The 26,773-nt window shown below is 37.1% G+C and overlaps 1 protein-coding gene across 1 annotated transcript in view; it reads left to right on the top strand.

Moving 5' to 3' along the window:
• The window catches only part of pla2g4f.1 (phospholipase A2, group IVF, tandem duplicate 1), a 35,331-nt gene extending 15,522 nt beyond the window's left edge, over window positions 1-19,809 (top strand). Inside the window, exons 22-38 of the mRNA XM_082142860.1 lie at window positions 3,057-3,129; window positions 3,310-3,446; window positions 3,868-3,999; window positions 4,300-4,340; window positions 4,539-4,581; window positions 4,971-5,025; window positions 13,216-13,361; window positions 13,496-13,609; window positions 14,667-14,803; window positions 14,934-15,156; window positions 15,258-15,375; window positions 15,561-15,698; window positions 15,789-15,896; window positions 16,707-16,886; window positions 16,996-17,165; window positions 17,247-17,433; window positions 18,525-19,809. Coding sequence (XP_081998986.1) covers window positions 3,057-3,129; window positions 3,310-3,446; window positions 3,868-3,999; window positions 4,300-4,340; window positions 4,539-4,581; window positions 4,971-5,025; window positions 13,216-13,361; window positions 13,496-13,609; window positions 14,667-14,803; window positions 14,934-15,156; window positions 15,258-15,375; window positions 15,561-15,698; window positions 15,789-15,896; window positions 16,707-16,886; window positions 16,996-17,165; window positions 17,247-17,433; window positions 18,525-18,763 — 2,241 coding nt within the window. The 3' untranslated portion in view covers window positions 18,764-19,809. The remainder of the gene's footprint in view (window positions 1-3,056; window positions 3,130-3,309; window positions 3,447-3,867; window positions 4,000-4,299; window positions 4,341-4,538; window positions 4,582-4,970; window positions 5,026-13,215; window positions 13,362-13,495; window positions 13,610-14,666; window positions 14,804-14,933; window positions 15,157-15,257; window positions 15,376-15,560; window positions 15,699-15,788; window positions 15,897-16,706; window positions 16,887-16,995; window positions 17,166-17,246; window positions 17,434-18,524) is intronic.
• Window positions 19,810-26,773: the final 6,964 nt, after the last annotated feature.

Genomic DNA, 26,773 nt, shown 5'->3' with positions numbered 1-26,773 from the left:
TTGTTTGTTAAAGGACAAGTTTGGTATTTTACACTTAACGCCCTGTTTTCAGATTGTTTCTGATGAAATAGAACGGTTAAGATTGAAATTTGGACACATGCTGCTGGCCCGAGAATTTTCAGTTTCGGTGGTAGCTAGCGTGGTGGGGGGGTGCTACCACCGAAACTGAAAATTCTTTTCCTTATTGGAAGTTGTACGTTGCTGATTTGAGGGAGGTTCTTACTGGGGTATTATCAATGTGGAATGATAATTTCATAAAATCGGTGTTGTTATCTGTTGATTTGATGTTCCATGCAGAAAAATCCAATAAAGAAATTTGAAATATTACGTTGAATGTTCGCCAGTTCCCGCATCCTTCTTCCCTGAGCCTTTACTTGTTGCAGATAACATTGGAGATCAATAATTGAAAGTGTTAGATTTACAATACAAAACTAAACAAATGTGTGCTCTGGTTCTGATGTGAATATACTGTAGACATGCTGAGTCATGTATGATTAAAGTAGCCAACATAAACGTTATTGGATAATCGTTCTGTCATCAAGAACATTTTATTTTAGAACTTTTTTCTGCATTGCATACACATAATCTTATGATAGGCTAAACAAAAACGTACTGCATTAGCTTTACAAGGAAACAATGCAGCGTTATGTTTATAATGGCTCAATTTTCTCAGATTAGACCTTTAATCAGAAGGAGTGCGATGATCTCAGTGCATTGGAATGAAAGAGGGCTAGGCTGGTATTCATGGGCATGGGAGGGTTTTCTTCCATACACAACGTCTTTATAATATAACCAAAATAACTCTCCATCACGATGTATCACCTTCATAATTAAAGACAGTCCATGCTAAATAAGGTGTGTAAAGTTGGTATGCAGCCTCTGACAACTTATTTTTTCAAATGTGTTTTCAGTAAGCTGTTTTTTTTTCTTTCTTTTTTTTTTCTAAATGCTAGGTTGTTTCAAAACATGTTTGGGCCAAATATGGACAAACCCAACCGTTGGTTTACATTTTTGGTAACACTTTAGTTTAGGGTCCAGTTCTCACTATTAAGTAGTTGCTTACTAGCATGCATATTACAGGCTGTTTATTAGTATTTATAAACCTTATTCTGCATGACCATGTCGTGTTATTAAACAAAAGAGATCATGTCCACTGAAAGTGAACACTCACTTGCCATTCTTTTATAGACTGAACTTTCTCCCCTCCGGTCTCCCCTGTCATTCCTTGACTCTGCCCAGCCCTTTTCTCTTAAAGAGGCCCATAATAAACACATCATAATCAAACCACAGACCATATTCTACATCCCTTAATCCCACTCAATACCTAACTTAACAACTACCTACTGACTGTCACAGTCACCAGCTCAGTCACCAACTCTGTACCATGTCTGCACTACACTTCACAGCATCCCTTCTGGTCCCCACCTGCACTCAGTCAGCCATCACCACACCTGCTGCTGATCATCACCAGATACTGATTCCCTGCACCTGCACTCCCTCATCAACACAGCCTATACAGTATCAACCTGCATCACCCTCACATCAGTGTCTGGTCTCGTCAACGTTACTATGAGCGTAACTGCTACGTAAACAGTCAGACTTCTCACCTGAGATCGTCCGTCTCCTCGTGTTCATCCTTCACCTGCACAGAGAATCCACTTCAGTCATCACCAGCTAAGTCTCCATCAATATTCGTCAAGTCACCATCGCTGTTGTCCCATCACTCAGCTCAATAAACACTGTTTTCACCTAACCATCTGTCTGTTCCCTTCTGTGAGTGTGACACTGACTATTAATAAGCAGTAATTTGGAGTTTACTAAGGCAAAAGTCGTATTGGTTAGTAAATAGTAACAATTGGACCCTAACTAATGTGACCCTTTTTTTTATTACATTTTAAACCCAATAGTTGAGTTTGTCCATATTTTTCCCAAATGTGGGTTGAAATAATTAGTTTGAGGTGTAGTTTTTGTAACCCACCCCAAACACACGACACAATCAAATATTTTATCAGGGTGCGAAGGGCGGGAGACAAACAAGTTCCTCAGGTTTTTCTGTGTTTCTGTATATCTCACTTTGACAAGTGAGATGTTCATTTGATCTTTTGCCTTCGAGACATCACTGTTGGCTTGCTGAGATGACGACAATGCTGAAGGTAATACTTTAGCTCGCAGATATTTGACAATGAACAATTAACCTATATTTGTTTTGTAGCATTGCTATTTTAGCCTAAAACCACAAATATCAGCTTTGTGAACAAACCTGGCGGAGCTTGATCAGGATTCATAATGAACGTGATTCCCAAACAGGGGTAGCAAGTTGTTGGGAGTGCTTCATGGAAATAAGAAACTAAGAATGAAAATTAATAATTAATCTCTTTTTTTTAGTTAATGTGTTAACTCATTCAGCTTATTGGTACTATACGGTTATCCGGACCACACCTAACCCTAACCTAACCTGTGTGGTCCGGATAAATTATTTACGTGTGGTCACGTGTGGTCCGGATAACCGTATAGTACCAGCTTATTTTTAGAAAAGAGAAAAGAGTTGGGTTTAGCAGTTCATTTAGGCACTTTTGTAAACTAGATATTTGTATGTTTATACAAAACTATTTGAATAATTTGTGAATTGTTTAAGCAAAAGAATAAAGCCCTCTTTGCTTCATGATTTTATTTATTTATTTGTGGTTTTTTTGCAAGCAAGTAAATGCTTGTTTTGCTATGCTTTTGTTAAATGTAAATTTTTTGTAAATCTATTTTTAACAATTATGCAACATTAAATATCCATATGACAATTTACAAAAAACATATATTCTTGTGATAATGAATAAATTGTTACATACTAAAGGCAATACTAAACTGACATGTCTTTTTATTTATGTCATATATTTTTATTTTTTCATTTGTTGTGATGTTTAGCCTCATTAGTTTAGTTCAAATGAGTGAAATGAATTAGCATATTTCTTACATCTTCTGTACGAATCATATATTATGTTGCTGTTACAAATTCCAATCATAATGTCTGTTTAAACCAGTTTAATTTTGCTTCTGTCTCACAGAAAGAGTTCATGCCATACTGGAACCTGAGTGTCACAGTGTTGCATGGAAAATTCAATAAGTCATATGACGTTTGTGAGTACATCAGCCCTCAAAAACATTGTGACTTGTGGTGAAATATGAATAAAATGCTTTATAACAGGTGATGGGTGTATGATTTGTTTGTGTGCCTTTGCTGACTTTGATTTGCTGCATACTACTGTACATACTCCACCTGACAAGTATTTGTGTGCACTAACTTTGCTCTCTCTCTAGTGACTAAATGTGACTGCTACGTCATTTTAAAGTTACCCACGGCCTGTGCCTGCAGCCATCGCACCAAGACGGTGAATAACAGTAATGCACCAAAATGGAATGAAACATTCCATTTCAGAGTGCACAGCGGTGTCAAGGTAAAGAAATCTGTTTCTGACTGTTGCAAGGAAACTCTTATAAATAAATCCATTACATTTATCATTAAGGTTTTTCTTAACTGAAAGGGTGTGTTGCAACTTGCCCTTCCAACCTCAGATTCTCCTCCCTCATTGTTCTTGAAAAATAACAGTGATGAATGACATGGTGCTGTCACAGACATTGAACCACCAGAATATTTACCAAGACACTTGCTAAATTGCCAACCAATGGCTACATTTGTTTTATTGCCCAGGGAAATAAGTAGTTTTTTTTTTATTATTATTAAACACAAACTAACAGCTTTTTAAAAATATTTTGATATGAACTTGTGTAAAAGTGCTAGGCTGTGAAATGATATAATGGGTTAGGCAGACCTAAAGGACTCGTGATGACCTCACCTCTATGTTCTTGTCTCCTCAGAATGTTCTGGAATTCCATATTTTTGATGCTGATGTGTTAACGAAAGATGACTACTGCTCCACCATCCTGTTTGACATCAATAACCTCACACCTGGACAAAAGCAAACAAAATGCTTCATTTCAGATGATAAGGTAGATATATTTTTGAAGATGAAACTTATTTTATTTTACGAAGTCTTCTAAGTGGAAGTGGCCTTTGGTGTCCATTGCTTTAAACATGGCAAATGAATGAATAATTTTGAATGAATAATTTTCTTCTTCTTTTTCTTTTTCTTCTTCAGAACATGATCATTAGTAACAAAACATATTTTAACAGAAAATAATAAAATTAAAAGTCTCAGCATGTTCAAAAAAAAAAAGGAGAAGGAAGAAGCTAACAAATGTTGAGTGAGTATTGTCCTATGCATGATTGTGATGTACTTTTCTTTCCAGAAAAAGAATGAGCTGTGGGTAGAGTTTGAGATGACGGAGAGGTGAGTGAAAATGTTAAAAATATGTTGAAAAGAATCGCCAAAAATAACAATAGTAGTGTCATTACCCATTACACTGTGGTTATGCAGACTATTAGTGATTGTCCACTTCCTCCATATAAAAAACAAACAAACATTTAAATGACTATTACATCAATCTGAATTAATCAGTCATTTTATCTATTCCTTTTCTTTTTAAAGCTCTGAGAAGCCTGAACCATACTTCTCTAATGGAGTGCTGATGGTAAGAGATTTGATGCATTAAAAAAAGAATAGGTTAGAAATTATCATGATATTTTATCAATATAACCTAATTTTATATTTCAGTATAGCTCAAATGCAGCTAAACACACTTGCACTTAATAAAATGTTTACATGATATTGCAAAATAAATGTAGCCTACATATTTTATTCAGTAGAATACTTATATGCTTTACATTCATTTGATAAAACTGACATGTGACACTGATGTTTTATAACTGTTTATTTTACACATACATTATGTAAAAATCTTTAGTAACATCATAAGGAACAAGTTCAGGTTGCTATAGAACAAAACTGACTGTACATTGGAAATATCAGTTGAACTAAGTAAAAATCTGAAAGAACTTTCAATTTTTCCTTATTTTTTAGGCAGGTCCATTCTGTGCATTGGATGTGACGGTGCAAAAACGTCTAAAGACTAATGGTAAATGGATATATACTGTAGTCTATAGCTATCAGACCCTCAATCAGATATCCCCCTGTGGCGAACATCATGTTTTTAATGTTGTTGCACGTCTATGTGGGGTTTTTAATATGCTTAAAGTCAAACCATGTGCAAATTCATTGGTCAACACCATTGCAGAGTATTTTTTCTTTAAAACTGCAGTGAAACAATGACAGTCTCAAAAACACGGTTTAAAATCGCTGGTGTTTCTAACGTCACAAACTACCTTGTAACCAATCACGTCAACATGCCGGTGGGCTTTAGAGTATCATCATTAGGCTACTATGCTCTGAAGCAGGGGAGTCTCAAGAGAAGCCAAGTTATCTCTGTATTTTTTCTGTTGATATGATAAATCGGGTAGATTTACCAATATAGTGGGTTTATGATGTATTATGATGTTATGATGAACTATATGCCTTTCACCACTGACGTTCTTGTTAAGCGTTTCTAAGGATACTGATTGTTAAAAGTCTGACTGAGATAGCAAATAGGAATATGGTTTAACATTAGCAATACATTATTAGCTGTTTGTTAACATAGTCAAGCAAAAGGCTAATAATATTAATTACCGTTATGTGCCCAAAAAGTTGTAAAGAGCAAATCTATGAGCTGGCGTGAGTGAGTGGATGCGGAGCTAATTAGCATGTATAAATGAAGCAAGGGTGTAGAGTTACAGTCAAACTATTTCAAAGGGGTGGTATAATGCCCTTTTCACAATATGTAAAATACATCTCTGATGTCCCCAGAGTGTGTATGTGAAGTTTTAGCTCAAAATACCCCCACATCTTTTTTTTATATAGCATGTTAAAGTTTTCACTTTTTGAGGGTGAGCAAAAACGCACCGTTTTGTGTCTGTTCCTTTAAATGCAAATGAGCTTCTGCTCCCTGCACAGGGGGCGGAGCTAAAACAGCAGCTTCCATCATAGGCCCTGTCCCAAATGGCACACTCCGGACTTGTGGACTTCCTCAGAGTCCACACTTTGGTGACGTCATGTAGTGCAGACCTATAGGGCCCTTGGCGCGAGTCCACGAGGGCACATTGAGAGGTATTTTTGGGACAGACTCGCTCGGCATGCCGGAAATAACGGTCTGGTTGTTGTTGGACAGGAGAAATCACATTTTTGCGCTCCGACGTCTTATCTGCATGTCCACTACACAGCCTAATTTTACAGTTCTATATTTTGATATTGTGCATATCACCTGGGCATTAGACAATTGATAAATCATGCTTATTTAAATGATGTATACAGTTGTACATAATAATACATAATGTTCCATTTGAACTAAGATTGCAATTTTAAAACATAATTTAAACATATTTTTTTCAATTTACAGGTTTCAATATTCATACTATGTTTACATATGACTCAGTAAAGCCCTGCCATTCGGTTCTATTTATTTAATGAATCATAATGTGATCGTATTATTAAACACGCTATTATTATGTTTGAGACATCAACCACTGGTCGATGACCATAATGTTTGTATAAACTGTAGGTAACAACTGGTAAAATGTACATTTAGGTCATAAAAACAGTAATATTTTCTTCTCAGCCATGTCAACAATTATCCGTGAGTGAAATCTCCTCCCATCTGTTGTCTGATTGGCCTTTCGCAAGGATTCCTGGGTAGTTAAAGTGCGTGGAGCCTGCATCTATGCGGGCTTCGTGGAAGACCGCTTCAAGGGTACAAAGGGGGCGCTGCTGAGCACACTTCAGAGCGGTAAAATGCTGAATGGGACGGCCTACGGACTCGTAGACTCAGCGAGCACGCGCAATTCAAGTCCACGAGACCGAAAGTCCGCATGAAGTGCGCCATTTGGGACAGGGCCATAGACTAAATACTTAGAGACTGCTTTGGAACGTTGCTGCGATACATCACCGCGTCCGCCATATTGTTGAGGGTAAGACTGCGCTGTAAACAAATGCAAGTAAATGGGTGAGCTGCGCTTTTTCTGGATAAAAACAAAAATAACGTTTACATTTATCAACCGATTTCAGTGGTTTGTATGTGGTGTACAAAAAGTTTCATCTCTAGTTATTTAAAATCTCTATAGGTAGACTTATAAAATATTTTTTTAATAAGGAATTGTCAAAGCTCAGGCTTGTCATGTATTTAGCTTTTTATTCTTGGATAAGAATTGTGAAGACCCCCATACTGAGATATAATAAAATGTTCACATTAAATGAAATTAAGTTGTCTTATTGTGGAAAAAGCATTTTCTGTCTTTAACCCGATTTTAGCTTTTCTTGTGCTTAGATTTGACTGCCATTGAGAAAATGAAACAAATCGGCAAATACAAATCACACCAGCTGGCTGCTTTCTATATTTTATAGCACTAAAATGACAGATATTTACTCCAAATATACAATAACAAATCCACTTACAAAATAAAATCAATTTACAAAACCACAATCCTTTATGGTAATACATATGATATTAGGGCTGGGCGATATGGATTTTTTTTTTATCACGATATGTTTTTCCATATTGATCGATCTCGATTCTTATCACGATATGTAGTTTTTGCAGATGCTGCCAGTGTAAGGGACATCCTGAAGCTTGAAGAAACAAGAGATTCACTGAAACTTTAGAATAAAGTTTAATAACATGAAAAATTAAACAATATGCCTTCCAATAATGAGCACAAAATATTTTTGTTAAGGTCTTCATGCAGTCAAAGGATTCATATTACACTCCCACATTGTAGGAATCTTTCCATTGGTCAAGAGAGCAGCAGGGCCCACAACTGGCAAAAGAAAATTCAGCGCTCTTTCGCCCATACAGAGTTGTATATGCTTTCAAACAAGTGCAAACTAGTAAGTGACTGGTCAGTGGTCACTTTTCAATATATTTTACATTTTTTGATTTTGACCGGCAGAGGTTTCGTTTTCCGGACATTTTGATGATTTGCCGGTCAAATATCGCCTCTTAATTAGTCAAGTTGAGGAAAACTGGAGGCAGGCTATGTAACTTAAAAAATGACATAATCAGGCCGTATAGAATGCAACATGTTTATTAGCCTAACTTTCAAATAGACGGAAAAAAACATGAACGTCCGATTGGCGTCAATCAACGCCAATTGTTTTTACTATGGTTTCACATTCATAGTTTAACAAACCAATCCCCCTTCCCCACATAAAATATCTGAATAGTAGCCTATTGTTTTTACTCAAGCGAACTTAATTATACTCTCTCAGTAGGCTATGTCTCATTTAGCTGGTAACATTTAAATTGGCCACCGTGAAATGACTCCTTGTCAAATGAACTGAAACAAACAAATGACTAGGCCTATAACATTGTCTCGCGTCATTTTAGGCTACTTTTTACGCTGTTTTGCAGTGCTGAATTGTGCAGCTGCCGACTTAAAATCAAAACGTCCCTGTTGCCGCGTTTCCATTACAGATTTGCGCAAATGTTTTGCGCTATTATCTAAATATCGATAAAAAAAAACTATTGCGAAATGACGGCGTTTCCATTAATGCTACTTAATGCATTACTTGTTAGGCGACTAAAACGTCCTTTTTTTCCTCTGACGTGGCGTGTTATCCGAGCATTAATGGCAGGGAAAGACCCTTATACTGCGAACGACACATATAAGGAGTTTCTGGGTGTTTCGCCCTCATTTCTGCTCCGAGGTTTTGATTGTGCCATTTATTTAAGATTTAGAATCCAGTATTCCTATAGGCTAATTATTGTTTCTTTTATGAATTTAATAAAGAACTCTGTCTCGTATTCTGTCCAAACGATCCATGTAGGCTACTTTTGTGTCCATTCGTTTTTCCTTTTTTAACCCGTAATTGAAAAACGAAAAATGAACGGTTGTTGTCTTTTTAAAACGCAAAGTTGAACACCAAAATTTTTATTTGAACTGGCTACACAAACTGCTGCGCAAAAAAAGTAAATACCGACGAATTTTCAGATTTTTGTTTATGACTTTTTGCCCCTTTATTAAACATTTAAAATATTCACAAATTAATATGGAAAACATGTCGATTTTACTGGTTTTCTAAGGCCAAATTAGAACCTGAAATTGATGTTTTTCCCGCAGTGCTGAATGAGAAGAGTCATTAATATTATTAATAAACTATTGTTTTCTAAGTGTCGGCTAAAATCACATTTCCATCTCCACCACTGTTAAGCAGAGGCGCTTTTAGAGAGAAATGCACCTTTCATATGGATTGCATAATCAGAAGGTATTAACTTTCGATTCGAATTTGTTCGTTTTAAAGTGGACATTTCAAGCTTTAGCCTAAATAGGCTATATTTTGTTTCAGTTCTCGCGCTCCAGTTTACGGAGATCATGAAAGTGCGTCTGATTGTTTTATTTTATTTTACAAAAGCACAACGTTTTCTTGTTATTGTGAGTTTACACAAATAAAAGTAGTTGAAAATAATGTATTATTATTTTCTGTATGACCAGAAATGATAGAGTATTTTAAGTTGTTTCCACTGTTATTGCAAGTGGTCACGCCCGCGCCTCCGTGCCATGCAGTGCGCGCTCCACACTCAGCTTTGTTCCTTTTTTGCATAAAAGCGTCTTCTAAATATAGCCTATTAAATGTTATAATATAATAAAATTATATAAAATTATTATTATTTGCGTAGCTATACATGGACCTCACACACACCGCGTCTTCTAAGTCAGGTGACTGTAAATGCGCAAAAAACTGTTTCCATATCAGTTTTGCGAAATATTCCTTTTTCGAATTGCCTGAAAAACCTCCTCATGCGAGCATAAAAACTTTTTTGCGATAAACGGGAGTTTTTGCGAAATTGACGTGCTTCCATTGTGCGTATTTTTAATTCGCAATTTCAATTTGCGCAATTTGAAGGGTCGCCTAATGGAAACGCGGCTAGTGTCTCTCCACAACTTGCAATGCGCATAAGCCGCGTAACCTTGTCCTCCGCAAGGCGACTTCGCTGCTTCGTCTTGATCCGATTCTGCTTTTTCTCCGGTGGTGGTGGAGCTGTCTGGACATCTGAGGCTTCAGGCGTTCCTGATTCACCATCGTCCGTCGCGTCTGGCCTCTGAAAAAAGCTTTTACAGGCGGCTAGTCTGCCTGGGCCTGGCCATATTTGAAACGTCTCACTCATTCGTTCGTTGTTTAGGTCTATATTACAGCCGTTTTAGGCGTGCGCTTTATTTGAAATGCAGCATGCGATGTTGTTTAATAACTTTCAAACGGTAGAGCCTGTTCCTTTATAACATAGCCAAAGGTCGGTGTATTTTTGCTTTATACATTTTAGGCTTATTCTCAAATTCATTTTGGCATTACGGCATTACCTGACAACGGAAACCTGAGCCATATCGCATTAATTATATACGGCAGCCGGCAGACTGATACTGTTGTTGTTGCGCTTACTTTTTCATGTGATATATCGAATAATATGTCCCAAGCATATTATCGAAATCGTTAAAAAATGTATCGCGATCCCGTATCGAGATCGAATTATCGCCCAGCCCTATATGATATGGTACAACTACAGTGCAATGCAAATAGTAAATATAAGATAAAGTGAGAAGTAATAGTAAATAGTTTAGTGTAGTCCATGGGTCACCAAACTAAGGCCTGCGGGCCGACTCAGGCCCGCCACCCCCTTTTGACTGGCCCCCCAGCTCCTCTGCCCTCCACTAGTTGAACTGGCCCTATGAGGCAATCCCCAAAAGACAAGTCGTCATGGCCTATTATATAAATATAAATAAAACTCGCGTGCAACTTAATTAATGCAATGCGGAACTACTGTTAGATACGCGGGTTCTTTAGGGACACCTAATCTGTAGCTCCGCCTTAGCTCTGAAGCAGACAGCGATGTAAAGATTGCAATGCTGGAACATGTTGAGAGAGAGGTGTGGGCGCGATCGGAAAGTCGCAAAGTTTGAAATAAAATTCAAACTGCAAAGTGTTTAAGTTACTGTTAATTACAATTTTAAGAAAAACAAATATATTAATCTGAAATGTAGCAAATTAATTTTTAAGTCATTCAGGTACAATTACCAAACATATCTCAAGGTCTTTTTGTCTTTTTATTAATTTAATGAATAAACTAATTATATAAAACTATTGTCAGTGCACGACAAATACACTGGTTCTATGCCTTTACTTTATTAATAAAACTTATTTTAAAAAATACAAGGCTTAAGACATTTATTTTCCTTTGGTGGTCCAGCCTGAGACATGCACAAGCCTTCTGCATTTTTTTTTGCTTTTCCCTCCATTGTACCGAACTCATACCGAACCGTGATATCTGAACCGAGGTATGAACCGAACCATGACTTCTGTGTACCGTTCCACCCCTAATAGAGAGAGCAGAGTTTTCAAAGAACAGTGGACCAACGATTATTTTTAAAGTGAAGAATAACTTTAATTAAAACAAAGTGTGAAGACTCAATTACTACTTTTGCAAACCACTAGTAAAGATAAACAAATATGTGCCAGGAATCAAGTGTTGATATAGTAGTGTGGATGTAGTAGTGGGGATGGCTGTGCCAGGCTAGTAATCTCTACTACACGATGAGGCCTGCTGGTGGTCATTTTGGTCTGGGTCATACAATTCTATGTTATATAGCTGACCCGGCCCCCCCATCACAGTCAGGAACGATAATGTGGCCCCCAGAGAAAAAAGTTTGGTGACCCCTGGTGTAGTCAATAAAATAAACAAACAGTAGGCTATACAGCAAATAAAATAGTAATGAATTATATAATATCATAAGTACAATAATATAATAATACTATACTAATAATAGCATATAGTTTATGTATAATACTATAATAATAGCAATAGAATATGAAATATCAATTACAGAATATAGACAATAAAAAATAATGTTAAAAAGTGACTAGTGAATAGTACAATAATTTAAGAGCAAACTATAATAGATTGATAATCGCAAGTGGTATAATATAATAATAATAATAGGAAATACAATGTAATATCAATTGCAGAATAATATAGACAATAATAAAAATAGTAAATTAAATAGTGACTAATGTTAGTAGGCCTAACGTTACCTACCCGAAACGAGTAGCCTACTTGTCATAAAAGTCGGTTTTAAGAAAATATAGAATATTTAGATTTACTTTATAATATAAAATATAATATAAGCTAAAACTATAATACAAATCATGTCAACTCATGTCTCAACTTTCACAGCTAAGTTAGCTAGTGACATCGCTAGCTATTTTAGTCTGACTGACTCCGATGGCCAACTAACGTCACTATTACTAATTATATAATGACCAAATACAACCAGAAACAAATGTTCAGTCTTGCATCTGAAAGGTAATTCCCTGAGACCTGTTTTCAATTGTGCGGCGATTTGTACAGCCCCAAGCAGCACACGAAGCAGGCATTTTTCTCAATTCCCGTTATGAGAGGTGTGGGAAAGTTGCCCTCCGCAATATGGCGACGCCGTTGACGTACGATCACAGAAATGTTGTGTAGTCCCTACCAGCCGTTTGTTGTAGTCCTTAAAAAGAAAATATCTCCCTTTGCTTTGAACTTTGAGCATCGTAACTTTGCAGATGTTGTTTATGCTCAAACAGCAACATTACACACTAACTAAAGTTAGAAAAGTGAAATCATAATCAACCACCCCTTTAAGGCCTGGAAAAAAAAATATATATGTTTTTACATATATATTTTTTTTACATATGTAATTTTGGTGATCAAAGATGAGTTTTAAGGGATAAAATTATTGACTAGGGGACTTTAAATATACATGAGGCTTTATATAACCACTGAAAGCATGAGAAAGAAGTAATACTAAAATATTTTAGTGTTAATTTCAGTATAAATAACATTAAGTCTTTTAAAATGAAAATGTTATTTTTTTATTGTTTATTTTATATAAATAGGACCTTATTCATTTTTTTAAAGGCACTGAAATAAAGACTGCAAAAAAAAATATAAAAAAATTATAATAATTGTGAAATTGATCGTTGTTAAATGACACTGTATGGCACCAACATTTCCTCAATTAGTTTTGATCTAATTCCATTCATCCCTCAGAATAAGCATGTGTGTGTGTTCTAAAGCTCTGATGAAAAGCTGGATGTCTTCTAAAAAAAAATTTTTAAAAAAAAATGTTTTGGATTTTAAATGATTAGGACTGCTGAAACAGACAAAAATACTAGATCACCTTTTTTGTACTTGTTTTTACCTCAGCGGAGAAAAACATGATGTTAAAACTGCGAGGTGCATATAAAGAAGACTGTATGATCTCGGGCTCTGAAAACCCCAGCGACACACAGAATTTATGCTTCTACATCAACCGAGACCTGGAGACTGAGTTTAGTCTCATCCCACCAAAAGTATGTCATCGATTAAACTCAAATTCTTTGCAGAAGATTTCTTAAAACGATTTACAATAAAGCATGCACATCACTAGACCAGCTGAGAGTATATGATGCTTGTTTGTTTGTTTGCATGTTTGTTTTTTGTCCAGGCTGTGGCAGAAGTGGATGGGATAAATCCAAAGACTGTAGGCATTCTGTCATCGGTCTCCATGAAACCATTACCAGCAAAACAGCAGATTAAACTCTCCATGCCTGTCGGACATGTGAGTACTGGTAAAAAAAAAAAAAAAAAATAATGTTTTTCCCACAATAAAAAGAAATGCTAGTAACTAACTGCAGGAATAAACTCTTTTTAGGGTGAAGTGGATCTGCAACTAAGCACAGCAGAGGGCCGGTAAACAATATATCAATATATCAATACCAATTTATGATTATATCAACCAAAACTGAATGATTTTAAGTGTGAAATTGATCGTTGTTAAATGACAACGTATACCACCAAAATTTCCTCTAGTAGTTTTGATCTGATTCCATTCATCCCTTTGAATAATCATGTGTGTGTGTGTGTGTCTGAAGCTCTGATGAAAAGCTGGATGTGCGTCTGGGTTTTGATATTCCAATGGAAGAAAAGAATTTTCTGGTGAAGAGACGAAAAGTCGTGTCACAAGCTCTACAGAAAGCTCTGAATCTCAGCTCTGCACCTGACCCCTGCAAGGCAAGAAAACTAACACAAGACATGAGTATAAACACATTCAACAGACTCACACTTCCTGGGATAGTTACCTGACATACTATTGTTCCCATCACATTTTTTATTTTTATAATTATAATTTATTAAATGATTAAATATAGATTTAAAAACCAAATTAAATGTTAAATAAAAAAGTTAATGTAAGTGAGGATAGCTAAATAAAGTAAACTGTGACATATTATACCCAACAATTATTCATACTGTGGACTACCATTAAAACTAAATTAAGCATTGCTTGGTAATTGGTTGGCCTAATTTGGTATTATCTAATTGTGTACTTAAATTTAACAGCTGACAACTATTCAACCTAATTAATTTGTGAGACAGTCTAACAGAAGGATGGTCAAAACCAGTAAAATTGACTGAAAAAAACTGATTTGATAACTTCGAGTTCTATTTTATTAACATTTTCTAAACTATAGCGAATAAACTGTGAAAATGTGAGAAATGTTGACGGTTTGACTGCATATATATTTACATTTGAATAGTTCATTGTTTATGGCATGTCTTGTTAATGCAGAAAAGTCTTGTTTGATTAGTATATTTATAAGATTGATGTGACTTCTCAGGTTCCTTTGGTGGCTGTGGTGTGTTCTGGGGGCGGGAGCAGAGCAATGATTGGCACATTCGGAGGCCTAAGAGCCCTGCAAAAACTCCAACTTCTTGATGCAGTCAGCTACATCACAGGGGTTTCTGGCTCCACCTGGTGTGTGTAAAGAGCACTCGGCTCCAGTTTGACTTGTTCAACTCTTTAAGTGATTCTGGTTCTCATCAGGGTTTGTTTCAAAACCCTGAGTTTTCTTTGGATTAAATGTCTTTCTCTCGTTGTCTCATAGGACTATGGCTTCTCTTTATAATGACGCTAACTGGTCAAACAATGACCTAAATGTGGCTATGGAGTCTGTAAAGAAGGAGATCTCTAAAGGTGTGTTCAGTGTATATTCCATTGAGCAGCTTCGTCATTACAAAGAGAAGATGGAAGAGAGAGCGAAAGAAGGACGCCATGTATCTATTGTCGACATGTTTGGTCTGTCTATAGAGTATCTCATCCAAGGGAAGGTACAAAAAACTCTTCATTGCACAGATGTAAAATACATTTTGAAAATTTGTTTTCAGATTTCTCTGTCAGAAACTTCATCATAAATTATTTTCTTCCTTAGAAAAAAATGGGTACGCTATCTGACGAGCAGATGGCACTAACAATGGGCCAGAACCCTCTACCTATCTACACAGCTCTCAACATGAAGAATGGCAAGACAGGAAGCATCATAGAGACTGGTAAGTACTGAATTCACTTTGGCTGGTTTAATTTGCCTGCTACTTTCAGTCCTACAAGATAAGGGTCCTTTATTGTCAATAAGTTAATTATGTTTGTTCCTTAACAGATCAATTATTTGTATTTATAGCAACTGAAGTGCTTACTGTAGATATGTTGTCCATGCTTCTCTTTGCTCTCTTCTCAGAATGGTGTGAGTTCACCCCATATGAGGTTGGATTTACCAAGTATGGTGCCTTCATACCTGCACAAAACTTTGGGAGTGAATATTACCTTGGCCACATGGTCAAGAAACTCCCTGAAACTGGGATATACTCTCTCTTGGGTAAATAGATGTAAATACTCCAAAGGTTAATGAATGGTAAACAATTTTAAGTTAAAGATGATTTGTATTGTGTGTGTGTGATGTTTGCAGGGATATGGAGCAGTGTTTTCTCACTGAGTCTGACTCAGCTATGGAATATTGTGACTGGAGTGATCCCATCCTGGGCTAGCAATATTGGGGATGAAGTGAACCGCACAGGTAAGAGGAATGCAATATCAATGAGTATGAATACCTGTGTAGTTCCCTGTGTAGCTTCTCAAAAGTTTGGTTGACTTTTAGCTTTATTAATGAGTACCCATGTGAAAAAGTGTGCTTAAAGGGATACTCCACCGAAAAATGAAAATTCTGTCATCATATACTCACCCTCATGTTGTTTCAAACCTGTATGAATTTCTTTCTTTTGCTGAACAGAAAGGTAGATATCTAGAAGAATGTCAGTAACCAGACAGTTTTAGATACCATTGACTTCCATAGTAGGAAAAAAATATACTATCTAAAACTGTCTGGTTACTCACATTCTTCTAGATATCTTCCTTTCTGTTCAGCAGAAGAAAGAAGTTCATACAGGTTTGAAACAACATGAGGGTGAGTATATGATGACAGAATTTTCATTTTTCGGTGGAGTATCCCTTTAATTGTATTTGATATGTAATTTTATCCCTTCAAGTTAAAACCCCTAAAGGTATAATTTTTGCACATTAAAACAACTACAATACAGCAATCTGGCAATATGTTCTAAAACTGGACATTTCACATAATATAGGCTACATACCACTATGCGTAATATATAAAAACTTCAAAAATCTAAATCAGAACAAGCCAGTTAAACTTTTTTTTGTCTGAAACTGGACATTTCACATAATATAGGCTACATACCACTATGCGTAATATATAAAAACTTCAAAAATCTAAATCAGAACAAGCCAGTTAAACTTTTTGTTCCCCCCCGATTTGTTTTATCTACATACATGCAAATAGTGAATAAATGTCATTCTCTCTTATCTGTAGATACAGACAACAACCCAAAAACGTCGGACACGCTTCAGGTCAGCCCTATGACTGACATGGCAAAAAAGCTGAACAACTTTTTGACCTGCCGCCCCATTATTAGCCAAGTGTTCAACTTCCTGAGAGGCTTCCAGCTGCATAGGAACTACTGTGACAACTGTGACTTCACTGCATGGAAGGGTCAGAACATCATTTATGTTGTTAAGTTTAGCCTACCTTGTACCATTACCCTTTTGGATAAGTTCAATCAAACTGGGAATGGACTAATTATAAAGTAGACTTTCTGCAGACACGCACCCAGACGCCTTCCCGAACTCTCTAACACCAGCCGACGCCACACTTGGCCTGGTGGACTCTGCTTTTGTCCTCAAGTCAGGATTCCCTCCTGTGTTACGGTGTAACAGACATGCGGACGTCATTCTGTCCCTGAACTACGCTTGGGACCCGGACCACTTCAAGGTGAGAAGCCCTGAAAGATTTAATGATTAAATGGAGAATTATGAGGAAATTGTGATTTTGATGTTTGTGTGTGTCCGATAGGCCATTAAGCAAACTCAGCAGTTCTGTGCTGAGCGGAAGATTCCATTTCCGAAGATCGATTACAAAAAGTTGGAGTCTGAGCCGATTAGGGAAGTCTATGTGTTTGAAGATAAAGAGAATCCAGAGGTTCCCATAGTGATTCACTTTCCCATGGTCAATCTCTCATTCAAACAGTTCAAAGCTCCTGGTGAGTACTGCCATTTGTAACCTTTACTATTACCATCATTTTACCATCAACACAAGTTTGAATTATTAAAGGGATTATTCATCCAAAGAATTTAAATTCTGTCATTATTTACTCACCAAAAGTAGCTATTTTAAAGTTTTTTTTTTTCTCCATACAATGATAGTCAATGGAGTCCAAAACAACTTTGGACCACATTGACTATTATTGTATGAATAAAAAATTTCAAATATCTAGTGTGTTCCTCTAAAGAAAGTCATACAGGTTTAGAACGGCAGAAGAGTGCATAAATGATGGCAAATAATGGTTCTTTTAAAAATCTTCGATAGAGATTCTCCTTTTGCATGAAGATACTCAGTATATTACAAAGTGTATGTATGTGTATATATATATAATGTATGTATATGTACATATACTAAAAGCAATTCAGTCAGGACCACTTCGCAAAGTATGGATAAATAGATTTATTGCGATAATATAGCATACAGTTAGTGTTGGCGGTATGGATCTGTTTCTGGGCAAAACTCCCATGCCTGTCCATGCAGCTATGCCTGGACAGAGCGGGAGAGCAGCAAGGCAAACCCCCCATGGGAGACAGAACAGAACCAGTATATGCATGATTACAATTCTCAATTACATGAGTTGAAATGAGCAATTACATGTGAAATACAATACATAATAGAACATTTGCCAAGATTACCCTGTAAAGAAAACAAGTGATCAGAAAGATGAAGGTTTGGTTAGGACAACGCTATCTCACGACCAATTCGTATGAATTCGTACGAATGATAAAAAGATGGCTAAATCGTACGAATTCGTACGACCTCACTCGTATGAATTTGTACGATTTGTCTAAACCCACGTGATGGGTAGGTTTAGGGGCGGGGTTGGGGTTGGAGGAGGGAGTTTAGATACGAGCAGCAAGCTATGTGGGAAATGCTGAAGGAGTGAGATTTATGTGTGCCGCTGAGATAGATGTCGACACTGGATTGGAACACGTCATGAACAGCTGGCTAACAGCTGATGCGGGCTTGGCTGACGTGACCTGCCTGAACTAACGCGATGCTTGATTTATGTGTGTGTTTGTGTGGTAGGAGTGAAGAGAGAGGGTAAGGCGGAGATGAAGGAAGGAGATTTCGATATTGACTTCACCAGTATGATGTGTCCATTCGCCACTCAAAACCTTACCTACAAGCCTGAAGATTTCCAGAAGATGGCCAACCTTTCCACCTACAACATTCTGAACAACAAAGACGTCATTTTAAACACGCTAAACAAAGTGCTTAAGAGAAACATGGAGAGAATTCCTGTTACAAAGTCATCAAAAGCGTGAGGCCGGAAGTTAAGGCTGACAGCAGGAGCAATTAGCGAGTGTTTTTTTGTATATTTAACTCTAAAAGGATTCATTTAATTATTTATATAGTTCATCCATTCCATTCCTGACCCTCATGTTGTTCCAAAACTGTGATTTTCGTTTCTGTCACAGGGTGTTAATGCAATAATCTATTCTTTACAATGACCAGGGGCTGTCAAGCTCGACATTTATGATGGGAGGTATATAAACTATATATAACTATATAAAAGCAGGTGTAAAGCAGCTCCTGTTTGTGCAGATTTGATTGATTTGCTGTGGGAGACACAAGCTCTTGAATGTTTTTCAAATATTAGTGAAGTTATAAAAGTTGTTTTTCCTCAATGTAGACATTAAATTGATATACTGTAGGCTATATTTTAATTAATACATTTAATATTACATTTAACTTTTTATATTTCATTATTCATAAAGCGTTTTAGGCTAAATTGTGCTCTGTGGCTTTTGGATATGAAAGATGAGACCAAATTCACACATCAGCAGTAACTTAATTCTTAACATTGTTATATGAAATATGGACACTCACTAAATGCTGTTGAGTCATTTGGTTTCCATTACACATTCTGAGTTGTGCTGAGAGATTCATTCTCGGACTCTGAGCATGACTGTTACAGCACTGTTATTTGGGAAAAGAGGCCAAAAGGGGAACTAACTCTGACCTCATGTAGTCAGACCGACTTCGTCATGATTATGATCCTTTTTTTGTAACTCAGATGATTTCACCAATAGAGCTGAGCTATTTTTAGATGATAAAGAATGAAGAAATCCACCACAGAGGTCTGGGAAATCTTGCAACAAATATTAAAAGTGTTTTCATTATAAATGAACATTAAAGCTGTAATCTAAATGAGTTGTGGGTGACAAAGCTTAGTGAAATGTATACTACTGTTCAAAGATGTTTTTCAAAAAAGTATTTTGCTCACCATTGCTGCATTTACTGGATCAAAAATACTGTAAAAAATTATAGGCTAATATTGTGAAATATTAAAATTACAATATAAAAAAAACGTTCTACTGTAATATACTTTCAGATGCAATGTATACCCGTGGTGGCAAAGCTGAATTTTATTTTAAACTTTCTGCATGACAGTATTCATTTCTATTTAAAAAAAAAATCTTACTGACCCCAAATTTGTATGTACACTAGCTAGTGTATCATTGGTCTAAGATTCATGCAATTTTCAGTTACACTTTTTTTTTTGTGATCAACTTTTTATTGTCTTTAGAAATAGCATCCATTCAAACAAACAGACAGGGAAGGGGGAGCAACAGACATATCATCCATAATTTAACAATATAAAAGAGTGAAAAAAAAAAAAAAAACCTTATATAGTCATTCCTTTATATAGTCCAATATGTTGGAAGAAAAACATTGCCATGCATCAATGGTATAGGTTTAGCCTTATTAATTCCTGCTGTTGTACATTCACAAGTCACTATTTATGTAAGCTATGAATCCAATATGTTTTTGCACACATGTGCGGAGTAAACCAATTCTGTATTATTGTCTTCTTTGCTGCTGTAAACCCAGCAAACAACATTCTTTTTTGCAGTGCACTTATACAGAGATCAGAATCATCATTGAGAAGACATAAACCCGGATTAGACATATAATAAATTTGTAGTGAAGAGGACAAAACCAAGTTTACATTAGTCCATAGGTTGACAACAATTGGACACTCCCAAAACATATGAAGAAAAGTACCTGATGATAAGGTGTTACAATTTTCAGTTACACTTTTGACCACTAGATGGACATGCTCACTTAGGTCTCAGGCCTGGCTGTCATCGATTCCTTTGAGACCAGCACTTTCTCCAATGTATATCAGTGTTGTGCTGTTGCAGTTTTTTTTAGTTTAGCACCCCTCTATTTTGTTTCTGACTGTTTGCACGGAATTATGGGAGTCTCTCAGGACGCTGCCGTTGCCTGTCATGATTTGCTCAACAGGAGTGACACTGATGCACTATGTTCAAAATACCCTGGGGCTAGTATTTATTTGAATATGTTACCAGACAAAAAAAGTCATATTTTATTTATCACCAAGGGGAAAAGCAGGAGCAAAGCAGCTCCTGTTTGTGCAGACTTGATTGATTTGCTGTGGGTGACACAAAGTCTTGAATGTCTTTTTTTTTTTTTAGATCAGTTACGTTGTAAAAGTTGTTTTTCCTCAGTTTAAAATGTAAACATTAAATTGATATAATATAAATGAATATATATATATATATATGTGAATACATATATGATATGAAAGAGGCCAAATTCACATATCAGCAGTATAACAATTCTTCACATTGCTAAATGACATATGGACACTGACTAAAAGCTGTTGAGTCATTTGGTTTCCATTACACATATTCTGAGTTGTGCTGAGAGATTCATTCTCGTAATCCAAGGCCAAGAGGCCAAAGAGGAACAACTGGTAATTCTGACCTCGTGGAAAGTCAGACTGACGATGTTGGGTGTAAATATGACAGTTCATCGTGATCATGATCCATTTTTTTTTTTTTTTTTTTTAGTAACTCACTGATTTCACCAAGCTGAACTATTTTTAGATGAGAAAGAAAGAAGAAATCCACCACAGAAGTCTGGGAAATCTTGCAACACAAATATTACACGAGTATTTGTATGTTACACATTAAACAAACACTAAAGCTGTAATCTAAATTAGCTATGTGACTGTAAGCTTAGTAAAATGTTATTTTTTTTATGCTTAAAAGATGAAGTTAAAGAAAAACAAAAGTAGAAGATAAAGAAGTTTGTTTCAACAAACAGAAGAGGATCAAAAAAGCCAGAACATGTGGAAGCTCTAAGATGTATGTGTGTGTGTGTGTGTGTGTGTGTGTGAGAGAGAGAGAGAGAAAACATTAAGATCAAACAAGCTTTGATTGAAAAGATCTTGAATATCGTATGTCCAAGTTTGTTTCATGTTTAGATTAAAAGGAAATGGGAAACTATTTTCCCAACAGCAATTTGTGATAATGGAAAAACAAACAACCTTTCACTAGTTGATCCAAATCAGAACCAGTGCAGCACTCAATGAATTTGAATTTAAGATGAAGCATCATCTGAGTTTTGTCGTTTTGTTGTGAGTTTTGAGACATTATAACTTGTTTTCAGAGACTATATCTTTAATTGTTTATTTTTCTTACCCTGTTGGTGAAATGTTTAAGTTACTAGGCTACTTTTATTCAGCAAGGATGTATTAAATTAATCAAAATGGTCATTTATAATGTCACAAAAGATGCTGTTCTTTTGTACTTTTAATCTTTTAATCTAATCTTTTTCTTTTATCAAGGTTTCAAATCAACATATTAGAATGATTTCTGAAAGATCATGTGACACTGAAGACTTGAGTAATTATGCTGAAAATTCTGCTTTGTCATCACAGGAATAAATAAAACAAAAATAATTTAAAATAGAAGATAGTTATTTTAAACTGTAATAATGTTTCACAATTTTACTTTTTTTTTTTAAATCAAATAAATGCAGCCTTGGTGAACATAAAAGACTTCTTTCAAAAACATTAAAAGTCAAACTTTAACACACACACACACACACACACACACACACACACACACACACACACACACACACACACACACACACACACACACACACACACACACACACACACACACACACACACACACACACACACACACACACACACACACACACACACACACACACAGTCTGACCTATCTGTTTTATGGATGTTTACATATTTTTTACTGGAACAAGAGGTGAACATACTGATTAAGATAATTATTTTGTTCATTTCTGTGGACTTCCATGATAATAATGAACATCCGTTCATGACTTTGTTTGTGTTGATAGATGTAGGCCTATTATGGAAATGCATGCATGCATAATATTTAAAACAGCAGGGTCACCATGCTCTGATAGTAATAATCAAGCATTTAAATTACTGTAGGACCGAAATAGCAATATTAACCCAAGATCCAGATTTGTGTTTTTTTTTCAAAATAGTTTAGAATTACACTGAGCTCAGTCAAGCTGAACTGAGCACAAAAAGTGCAGTTAAGAGAGACAGTGAACAGAGGACAGTGTTGTGAAGTGATAAAAGGCCATCTCACCCATGCATGGGGTCATTTTCTGTTCGACAGCCCATCTCTTTTCCACAGCGGTGGCGTTTTGTGTGGACAGGAAAAGGTGATTTTGGTTTGAGATGAGCATTTGGCCTCTTGGCCCTCTAGTTTGATGGAAAACCACAGCTAAGGGGAAGCATGATGACTGGAGTCTGTGGGGAAATAAACATGACGTGTGATCTGAGGATGGAACCACAGGAATGTAGAGAGAATGGAAAAGCAGATGAGACTAATGAGTTGGCGAGTATGGGGTTGGGCGAGAGAAATGAGGGCAGTGGGATGGTAAACAAGGGAACGAAAATGGGTGGAGGTCTCAAGAGAGGGAGGGACGGATGAGTATGTTTGGTGTCCTTATTCTCAACCTGGACCTTAGCATGAACTGACAGTTAAAGTCAGAGGGGTTATTGTTGTCTAGAACACAGACATCTCTGTGACCTTACAACTCCTCAACACTCTCTACATCTGCAAATGTTCTTTCACATATTCCCCAAATATGGACATTTCATGCTTATCAGAAAATGCTGTGGGGGTCTGTCATTAAAGATGGGATGCATCCTGGAATAGATGGTTGAAAAACCAGCACAAATACAGCACAAATAGGAGGTACAGCACAAATAGGAGGTACTTATCACTGGATTGACATTATCTCAACTATTGTTCATTTACAGTTTTTCTCGATTGTTTACACACATTTTCTGGTACTTGAGACACAATGACCACAACATGTAACTCATTCACCAACCCCCTGAACCAATTCTGCTAAACTACAGGCACAATTCCTGCTTTACACTCAAATTGTACTTCTAAAACACACTTTTTTCAAAACACTACACACAATTCTCTGCTTTTGGCACAATTTTCGTGCAGAAAATTTCTTGTTTTCACAAGGAACACACTGCCATTCAAATATGCACACTGACTCATCACATGGGCAAACACCCGTCACACAGTTTTACAATTAGCAATCAGAGCTTTAGCATAAAAGGGCAACAGGTCAGCTCTTCAATGGTGCAATGTTTGCCAACATTGGATTTTTTTTTTTTTTACTGTAACTGTATACAGTAAATTCTTCTGTTGTTTTGTATGTAGACCACTGTATGTACAACTTTGTGTTGGTTGGGATGTACACTGTGTACATTGTTTTTGTGGGAAAAATAAAATATATTTGTTACCATGTATTTGTGTGTTCTGAGTATAAAAACAATATTCTCAAATATTTTACAACACACTTATGTATGTACTGTCTTTAGTAAGTGTAACACTGAACAAAAAAAGGCCTAAGTCATTATGATGAATGGAGAAGAAGTGTTTTCCATTCATCATAGTGTTTTACATTGAGCACATCAGTGTTCAACTGGTTCTTATAAATGTCTATTCATATGATGGTTTGTGTGTGTCATTTGAAAACAAAATACCATTTTGAGAAGAAATAACACTGTTTTGAATGTAAAGTGTCATTTTGCAGGAGAATTGAGGGGTTTTGCCCATTGTGTGTGTTTTTTTGGATTTGTGTGTAGAGTTCTGAGAATATGAGGCATGCTTTCAGAAAATGTGTGTAAACAATCGAGAAAAACTGTAATAAAGGAACATTATAGGGATAGTTCACCCTAAAGTCATATTTTTCTCACCCCTGTGTTTTTCTAATGCTGTATGCCCTTCTTTCATTTTTGGACCACAACAGCAAGGTGAGTAAATGATGACTTAATTTTCATTTTAGAGTACTAGGCCTGGCGTTGGATGCCTCTGCCATGTCTGACCGAAGGATGCTCAGAGAATTAGGAGTTAGGAAGCAGAGCGTTGCTCTCTGGCAAACCTAATGGCCCAGAGACTGAGGACTGCTCTTTTATTGAAAAAATGGGGAACAGAAATAAACTCTTAAAGAACTCTTAAAAAAATTAAAGTTTCTCCACCCGGCCCTCCTCCGGGGGAAGGAGTGTGAACACCACCTCCTGGTTCAGAGCAGCTCCCTCCATCTCTGGGCAGCCCGTATCAGGGCCGCTTATATGGACGCTTAGAGGGTTTAGCAGCAGCCTGAGGGACGTGTTGCGTCACCTTCCTGCTGGGGCTCGACAGGGCGGTCGGGTTGACGTCTCCCGTCGCACTGGACCAGGTGTAGAAGTCGCAAGTGGAGAGCAGACTGGGGACCAGCCTGCGGCGGCCTTGTGGTGATGGTATCAGGATGTGCTTAACAGTGTGCTGAACGGTCTGCAGTGTGCTTTTGGACTGTCGAGAACTGCTGGGCAAAGTCCACAACAGTGTCGCAGAAGAAGCCACCTTGCGAGAAAGCAGATTTTGTCGGCATCCTGCATCTCTGCAGTGTTTAGCCAGAGTTGGCGTTCCTGGACCACCCAAGTGTATATCGTCTGCGCCGTGACTTTCGTCGCCTGGAGGGCAAGGTCAGTCACCATATGTATTGTACCTGCACACGTGCACTGCAATTGTACGCTCCACCTGGGGAATCTCTGCGTTACCTTTGGCGGCCCTACCATTGAGGGAAGAGAGAGTGGAGGAGGCTGTGAAGCAGCTTCAGACAGTAAAAGGTGCCTTCCACATCTTCTGTACCTCCTCATGCACTTCCGGGAAGAAAGGCACTGGGGAACCGCGTGCCGCACCAAGGAACCAATCATCCAACCACAAGTGCTCAGGACAAGGTGTAGGGTTCCAGTCGAGCCCGAAGAGGGTTTCACTCGGGTCAGATTCGTGGCTCGGTCTTGAGCAGAGGCAGCAGGCTGGGTAACAGGAGAGAGGACTCGTGCCTTCACGAAGAAGAGTCATGACCGCAATGCCGACATGGTCATGCTCGTGAGGGGGGGGGGACGGTCCTGTTATTTTTTTATTATAAAAAAAAAAAAAATTTAACACAAAAAAGGAATAGTTTAATATATGGCAGATTAAGCATATTGCCAATCTAGACAATTACACTAATGTAAGGTTTGTCTATATTCTGAATTAATGTTAATGAATATGACAGTATATTAAATGTTTTTTTAATCACCCCCCCACCCCCGACACTTTATTTATTCCACTTCAAATACTGGTTGAGGTATGTTTTGGATTTTTGTCTTGTTATATCTTGGAGAATGGAGATTGAGAATCCACTTCCTTCCTTCCGCATATCTTCTGCTACAGGCTACCATGCAACTGCCAAGCATTACAAACCTTCCCCCATTCCTAATGACTGGCATTTAGTTTTCTCCATGTCTTTCCTTTTTATAAACCCCTACATCTTCCTGCATGTCCTTTGAATTGATGTGGAGAATATATAGTACTGTTCTTGATGAGCGTACAAGAAGAAATCTGAAAATCTGATTTTGAACAATTCCCTTTTAAAGTCCCTGTATATAATTACATTACAAGCAATGAAAACTGCAAGCAGGAAGCATATAGATGGGCTTCCTCTGCTCTGTATGAGTCTGTTTTTCTCATCCTCTGCCAGCCCCTTAGAGGAGCCCTCGGTTGTTGAGCGTTTCCACAACATCCTGAGGGACTCAGACTAATGCTGGGTACACACCAAAAGATAATCGGGCTGATTTTGGGCCGATTTCTCCCCTTCCGACAATCCTAGCTATGTCCCGATTCTCTTGATGGTTTAACAGATTATTTTATCAGATTTTCCCTTGGTGTGAGGTGTGTTAAGAGTGTCCGAACCTGCTCGGAAGAACGTCGGAGCCGCTCCGATCGCGAATCGTAAATATTAAACATGTTTAATATTTACGATCAGAAATCCTGATGTGTGGGGGGAACTCCGAGGACAAACACGCGCACGCTCTGGAGATTATCACGTGAAACAAAACAATATCCAATCAGAAAGCGAGATGATGGAAGACACGGCCATTCTCACACACACACACACACACACAC

The sequence above is a fragment of the Leuciscus leuciscus genome, assembly GCF_965113295.1.
Source record: "Leuciscus leuciscus genome assembly, chromosome: 17".
In the NCBI taxonomy this organism is placed as follows: domain Eukaryota; kingdom Metazoa; phylum Chordata; class Actinopteri; order Cypriniformes; family Leuciscidae; genus Leuciscus; species Leuciscus leuciscus.
The sequence above is the reverse complement of the archived record's forward strand: the minus strand, read 5'-3'. Positions and strand labels throughout refer to the sequence as shown.